Below are 7,193 nucleotides of genomic sequence, written 5' to 3'. Positions count from 1 at the left end.
CTTCTGGGCCCCCTGGTCCCGCCCACTGCTCCCAGCCCTCCCCTGTCCCTCACATCCTCCCTCCCTCTCCCCCCCTCCCAAAGCAAACCCCTTCACCTCATCTCTCCAGACCTCAGAAGTGAACCTCCACCTGCACATTCCAGACTCGGCAGTCTTCATCATCTTCCTCTGGTGAAGGCTCAAACAGAGGGCAGCGGCCCTTTGTGGGGGGTGTGTGGGGCTACATCCCCTCTTGCAGGTGCAAAGGCAAGAAGACTGGGACCACCAAGTCCCTCCAGGAGATGCTCCAGTCCCTCACTCCAGGCCAAGGCCCCTGGCAGTGTCCAGCTCCCCAGCAGTGCCCAGGGCTGGCAGCTGCCTGTGTGGCCAGCCCCTGCTACCCACAGGTTACCCCTTTTGTCCTGGCCCAGGGAGCCTCCACAGCAGCTCACAGAGACAACTGATGCCTTAACTGTCCCCCACTTAGAGCAGATACACAAAGATGTATCAGGCCTCTCCTGGGCTCTTTATTTGTGGTGTAACAGGATTTGCTGACTTCATCTCTTCCTTCCTCCTCCTCAGCCAAGCCCCTGAGCACTGCCTGGCCAGCTCTTTTAGCCAGCAAGCTGCAGCTCTGCAGCTTCAGCGAGGTGTAGGGGCCTGCCTGAGCCAGGCTGGAGCAGAAGGCTGCTGAGGGATGGCAGATCCCAGGCTGAAACACCTGGAGAAGCTGCTCCCCCAGCTACACGAGGAGCCCCAGGCAAAGGCCTTGGGGCAGGTTCTTTCCAGGCAGTGGGTTTATTTGTTCCACCCCCAGGGGCTGGGCACTGCCCAAGGGTAGAGGCTGCAGGACAGCCTCAATATCAGGAGGAGGGAGACTAACACTCTCTCCCACAACCCACCACCCTGCTGGGCTTCCTTACAGTTCAGCTGGTACAAAAAGGAGACAAACCAAGTGCTTAAAAACCAGAGGTTGTCCTATCACCATGGCTGCAGCCATGGAAAGGTCCAGAGAAAGAGGTGGCCAGGGTCTCTGCATGTATGTAATGTCCATCAGTCAGAGCCAGACCTGTTAAAAAGACCTGAGATCCACCCCCCTCCCCACCCTGCAGAGCTGCTCCCTGAGCCTTGAACTGAAAATGAACATCCCTCCCCCAGCCTGCTCGTCCTCCTTGGGAATGTCCAGCCATGATCTTAGCAGAGAGCAATCATCTTCACATCAGCCCCAGTTATAGAAATAGATTTTCTGCCAAGCAGGCAAGTAATCCATCAGTGGTCCTGAGAGGAGAGAAGAGAGGGATCACACATGGAGAAAAGCAACGTGAAGCTCTATGCACAGGGGGTGTATTCCCCCCCTACACCTTCTCCTCACCATACCCAGCAATCCCAAAGCTCCAGTTACACAACTCATGTGAAGCCCAGGGCAGAGGAAGAGGTGGAACTCTGGCCCACAATAAGAGGGATCCTCTGGGGAAGGACTAGGAGGCAGATGTGGTTCAGCCCTTTGATTTGTAATGGGTTCCTGTTCACCCCCTGTGTCTGTATTGCAGAGCGGGGCTTGAAGAAGTAGGGCTCTGGTGAAGAAAGGGAGCCCAGAGAAGAGGCTGAGAGGGCAGAGACTGAGCTCTGCAGCCCAGGAGGGCACATGGACATTGACCCTGGCAGGGAAGCCAAGAAGCAACTCAACTTTTCCTCTTCCAGTTTAAAACAGCACAAGCACCCACACAAGGTGCTGCCCAGTTCCTTCCTGGGGCTGGAAACCCACCACTACATGTTCTGCTCAACTCCCCACCCGAAAGAAACAGGGCTATAGCAGCAGGGCCAACACTTACGTGTGACAAAGCCAACTCCAGGCACGTAATCAGCCAGCAGACGCAGGAGGAGGAGGATCCTGCCCCTGGGAAAGGGAGAGAGTGTGAACGCGGCACCTCCTGCCCCACGTGGTGAACGCAGGAACAGCAGCTGGTACCACGGGCTGTGGTTCCACCGGACAGTGCAACTACTCAGGCAGAAAGCCCAGAGAGGGAGCTCCTTACTCCGAGTATCGGTCGTAGAAGGGAGATCTCAGCAGGTAGTAGAGCAGCAGGAGGGTCCGGCGCCGCAGCTCCGCTCGCTCTCGCCTGTTGAGGTCTTTCAGATCACTCAGCAAGCTCAGGCTGGAAGGAGAAGGGCAGGGAGCTAAAACACAGCCACAGCGGGGAAAAGCAAGCAGGGTTCTAAAGTGCCCTCTGTGCTGAGCTGCACGGAGAGCAGGCTGCAGCAGCTCACAGAGCACTGCAGAGGGTGCCCAAACGTGCCTCTGCCAGCTAAGGAGCAGCCCCTGGCCATATTTCAGGGGATCAAGGAACAGATTTGATTGCAAAAGACCTTTAAGATGATGGAATTCAACCCCTCCCCTCACCCTGCCAAGCCCATCACTAGCCCATGGCCCTCAGCACCTCAGCTTTGCAACAGCTCCAGGGCTGGGCACTCCCCCAGCTCCCTGGGCAGCCTGGCACAGGGGCTGACACCCCTCTCAGGGAAACAGTTCTGCCTCAGCTCCAATCTCAACCTCCCCTGGGGCAACTTGAGCCCATTTCCTCTTGTCCCATCAGCCACTATTTGAGAGATGAGCCTCCACCTCACTGCCACCTCCTTTCAGGCAGCTGTAGAGTGATGATGTCTCTCCACAGGGCCTGCTCAGGACTGAGGAACAGGGGGAAGTGATGCTCAGCCATCACCAACCTCAAGCACCCACAAACATTCTTCCTCAGACTGACCTTGAGATGTCCAGAACTGCTGAGAGGAGCCAGGGCTTCCAAGATCTCTGGCCCCACACTCCTAAACTCAATACTAGGAACACAGAGTCAAGGAAGAGGAAATAAAGAGATGCCTAACGAGGGGCAGGCAGAGGAGCCAGCCCCTGGGAAGCAAAGCTGGGGAATGCACATTGAGGCTGTGCTGGGGGGCAGTGAAGGGGCTGGAGGACTGGTGCCCACAGCTCAGGCAGCTGAGGCTTGAAGGGGTGCAGGGAGGGAAAAGCCTGGTGTGGGGCTGCCCTGCAGCAAGGCTGAGCCCGTGGCACTCAGGGCAGGGCCCGAGCAGGGGCAGGATACGGTGGAGCAGGGGGCGGGTGATGTAGAGGGATTCAGCGATGGTTTCCTGCAGACCCAGAGGCGTGGGAGGCTGCTTCATCTCCTCAGCCCGGCGGTTCTGAGACTCCTCCCTCTGCTGGGGGGAGCCCCAGTGCCGGGATTGCAGCGCCGGGGCTGAAACAGACACAGCAGGTCACTAACACCAAGAGAAACCTTCCCCTAAACGCATCAGGTGACTGAGGCAAAGAGAAACCTTCCCCCAAACACAACAGGTGACTGAGGTAAAGGGAAGACTTCCCCCCCAACACTTCAGGTAGCTGAAGCAAAGAGAAAACTTCCCCCAAACACATCAGGTCGCTGAGGCAAAGGGAGACCTTCCCCCCTGAAGGTGTGAAAGAGGAAAGCCTGAAGAGCCACCCACACAGCAAGTGCTGTGGCTGACCAGTCCCCTCTGAGCTTGCCTGCAGAGGGGAAAGAGCAGAGAGAAGGACCTGTGGGGTCCTCAGAGCACAACCACGCTGAAGAGTCTCTGTCACACTGCTCACTCGGGACAACACAATTTCAGCACCCAAATCCCTGTTGCTTTGAGATCCTCCCACTGCCAAGGCCCAGCAACTGGCAAGATGTGCCCCAAACACAACGTTCTGCTCTTTACCACCCACGGCCAGGTCATGTAGAAACAGCTCAGGGCAAGGTGAGAGAACAGGCTGAGCTACTCACTGCTCTGGAGCGAGCGCACGACGCGGCTGGAACGTCTGCCAACGTAGGTCTGGGCCTTCCCTGAGCAGCTGTCCTCAGGGTCTGCAGGAGAGAGCAGCCACAGGGCTCAGGCACCAAAGGAAAGGGGCTTCACCCCACAGCTGGCAGCACCCTGCCCTGCACCATCACACTACCAGGTTGAAAAGTGTAGTGAGTGCAAAGGGGATCATCCTGAAGGGGTTAATGCCACGCAGAGGGTGAGAAGGGAAACCTGCCTGGCACTGCTCAGGCCTGGCACCTCCCTCCTGCCCCTCAGCCCAGAGGCCACACAGCCTGACTCACAGCTCAGCTGGTGGTCCCAGGCTTAGATCCCTCCAGCCCCTCCTTCCAGACTGTAGGACAACTGTGCCACTGAATCATAGAATCATTTTGGCTGGAAAAGACCTTTAAGATGATGGAGCTCAACCCTTCCCCTCACCCTGCCAAGCCCAGCACTAACCCATGGCCCTCAGCACCTCAGCTCCACGGCTTTGGGATCCCTCCATGGCTGGGCACTCCCCCAGCTCCCTGGGCAGCCTGGCACAGGGGCTGACAACTCTCTCAGGGGAAAAGTTCTGCCTCAGCTCCAATCTCAACCTCCCCTGGGGCAACTCAAGCCCATTTCCTCTTATTCTATCACTTGTTACTTGTGAGAAGAGACCGACCCCGACTCTCACTACAACGTCCTGTCAGGCAGCTGTAGAGAGTGACCATGTCTCCCCTGAGCCTCCCCTAACCTCCTGAGCTACCTTGTGTTCTGCAGATGACAAGCTCAGCACAGCTCAGCTTTGTGCTGAAGCCTTACAGCTCCCTCTGAGGGCCACTGCTCTGCTGAGCAACTCCTCCCTGGACAAGACCCTTGGCCCAGCGACACCAGCACGGTGGGGCTCACCTTGGGGGTGCAGAGGCTGCTGCTGCTCCCTGTTGAGTGGCACGATGGGAGGAGATGTCTGGATGCCAGCTTTGTACCACAGCAGGAGCAGGAGGCGAAGGATGGCTCTGCCAGCAGACAGATGGAAGCCTTCAGTACCAGCCTATGGAGCTGCCTGCCCAGCGTGGGTGGCTTCCACAGGGGAGGGACACACTCGGGTCAAGCGTCCCCTCCTGTGGCACAGCGCCCAGCACAGCGTGGGGCTCCCAGTTCCCCCAGCCACCAGCAGCTCAGCCCTGCCTGGCCTTTCTGCTGGGGTACTGCTGAGGCCCTGCAGATGCCCTCTGCCCCTTCCCCCCTGCCCCCTGCACTTACTTGGCCAGCTGGATGAGGACAATGATGGTCCAGCGGCCCAGCTCCCCCCACACCCTGGCTGTGCCCATCTCTGCAAAGACCTCCACACATTCCAGCACACTCAGCCAGGTCAGCAGCTTCTGCTGGGGCAGAGACTGCAAAACACAGAGGGAAGAGAGGGGAGAGGATGCAGGCTGTGCTCAGGAGTTCAACGGGGCAGAAGCACAGCCCCCAGGCTGCTGGGACCCTCAGGGACAGCCTTGGAAGTCACAGCCCCAGCAACAACAAGTTGTGCCTCCACTGGTGCCAGAGGCTATGCACAAGCCCACTTCAGCCTGCAGAAGACTGAGAAGGGATCCCATTAACACTTATACTAACAATTTTAGAGGTGTTTGTCTCCAGTGACAGGACAAGGGGTGATGGACATGAGCTGGAACACACAAAGTTCCATTGGAACAGAAGCAGAAACTCCTTTGGTGCTGAGGTGAGGGAGCCCTGGCCCAGGCTGCACAGGGAGGGTGTGGAGGCTCCTGCTCTGGAGGCTTCCAAACCCACCTGGACACGTTCCTGTGTGAATCTGCTTTAGCAGGGGCTTGGGCTGGATGAGCTCTGAAGCTCCCTTCCAGCCCCCACCACTGTGTGATTCTGCAGGGGCACACTGAGACATCCCAGCATCCTGCTGAGCTGCTGCCCCAGAACCAGGGAGAACACCCCAGCTGCAATCTTGGATTGCCTCCTACACACACTGACACAGCAGGACAGCCTCCTGGGCTGTCACATTGCACCTCAACCCCACAGCAAAACTCTCTGCTCCTCCTTGTCCTGGAGTTGGGATACACAACAAACCTCCCTTGTTAGAGCTGAGCAGGGAGTACTGAGCAGCCTGGATCCTGTTGGAAGGCACCAGCAAGAACAGGACGGCTAAACTTCCCTTCAGCCAGAGAAGCAACTCTTCTGCATTTCTGTGTGTAACAACCTGCCTGATGCTCCAGCCAGACAGCTGCCTCCACCCAAACCCTCCTCATTCCCCAAAGGGCAGCCTGGGGCTGTTGCCACACAGACACAGGAGCAAGGTGTTTATGTTTGTTTTCGCTCGACAGCATCAGCAAAGGAGGAGTGTGAGGGGCAGAACCAGAGCTTCAGTGCTCCAGAGACACTGCTCTGACAGTTATTCTGCAACACCTTTTGCCCACCTCCAGTTTTCGGCCTCTCAAAACCACCCCCCTTCCCCCACAGAGCTCCTGGTGCAAGTCAGGGCCTGATTTCTGTGGTCTCAGGGTATGCTCTGGCCACTCCTCCAAGCCAGGAGCTAAGGGGTAAGGCTGCTGTTTACCTGCACTCAGAAGCTGCCTCTGGTCTCTACATAGCTGACAGCACTGAGAGGCCACAGCAAACACCTGCTGCTTTCTACAGACACTCCCTGAAAGCTTCTGCAAGGAAGAAAGCGCCTGTCCCAAATCCTCCTCCCACACACTCCTGCCTTACCACGGGCAGGCTCTGCTGCAGCTCCTTCCGGAGAATCCAGTCGTTTAACAGCACCAGGAGGTTGGAGGCAGAGTACACTGGGGAAGGAAGCAAAGGGAAAGACACCCCCGTCACGAGCAAACCCAACCGGGGCTGCCGCCTCAGCCCCCCGGGGCCAGGCAGGGAACGCACCGGGGGACGAGGGGACGGCCCCCGGGCCCCTCCCGCTGCCCACCTACCCAGCTCCGACAGGGCGTGCGAGTCCGAGAAGCGACCTGCGAAGGGAGGAGAGCTGCTGCCAGCCAGGGCCCAGCGCGGGGCGGCCCCCGGCCCGGCCCCCGGCCCCCGCCCGCCGCCAGCCCCCGTGGGCCCGGCCGCCGCCCGCACCTGGCAGCAGGTAGGACAGGCCGCGCACCGTGCCCTCCAGCTGCGCCGTGGCGGCCGGGTGCCGCCTCACGTAGTCCTGGTAGCGCTGGCACAGCAGCCGCAGCCGCGCCGCCGGGCCGCCCGACGGCACCGACACCGACGCCAGGGCCGGACCCACCGCCGCCGCCATGGCTCCCGCGGCCCCGCGCTTCCGGGGACGCCAACGCGCCTGCGCCGAGCCGAGCCCAGCCGAGCGCAGCCGAGCCCAGCCGAGCGCAGCCGAGCCCAGCCGAGCCTAGCCGAAGCCAGCCGAGCCGAGCCGAGGGCAGCCGAAGCCAGCACAGCCG

General features: G+C 59.4%; 1 protein-coding gene across 1 annotated transcript; it reads right to left on the bottom strand.

The window, feature by feature from the left end:
• Positions 1-484: 484 nt before the first annotated feature.
• On the bottom strand, positions 485-7,051 carry PEX16 (peroxisomal biogenesis factor 16). The gene is made up of 11 exons (XM_061998594.1): positions 6,868-7,051; positions 6,720-6,755; positions 6,502-6,578; positions 5,038-5,171; positions 4,684-4,790; positions 3,774-3,854; positions 3,075-3,227; positions 2,739-2,811; positions 2,016-2,135; positions 1,812-1,876; positions 485-1,257 (listed from the first exon to the last, which is right to left on the bottom strand). The coding sequence occupies exons 1-11, from the start codon at positions 7,034-7,036 to the stop codon at positions 1,199-1,201; spliced, it is 1,074 nt and encodes a 357-aa protein (XP_061854578.1). The 5' UTR covers positions 7,037-7,051; the 3' UTR covers positions 485-1,198.
• Between the last annotated feature and the right edge of the window lie 142 nt (positions 7,052-7,193).

The sequence above is a fragment of the Colius striatus genome, chromosome 6, assembly GCF_028858725.1.
Source record: "Colius striatus isolate bColStr4 chromosome 6, bColStr4.1.hap1, whole genome shotgun sequence".
NCBI classification, from domain to species: domain Eukaryota; kingdom Metazoa; phylum Chordata; class Aves; order Coliiformes; family Coliidae; genus Colius; species Colius striatus.
Note: the sequence above shows the minus strand (reverse complement) of the source record. Positions and strands in the feature narration are given on the sequence as shown.

Excerpts from the sequence above, each read along its gene's own strand:
- PEX16 (XM_061998594.1), bottom strand. The coding sequence starts at position 7,036 with ATGGCGGCGGCGGTGGGTCCGGCCCTGGCGTCGGTGTCGGTGCCGTCG. Across the intron at positions 6,579-6,719 it reads GCACGCCCTGTCGGAGCTGG|TGTACTCTGCCTCCAACCTC; the intron begins GTAGGTGGGCAG and ends TTCCTTCCCCAG. Across the intron at positions 2,812-3,074 it reads CACCCGCCCCCTGCTCCACC|TATTGAGTTTAGGAGTGTGG; the intron begins GTATCCTGCCCC and ends CTGTGTTCCTAG.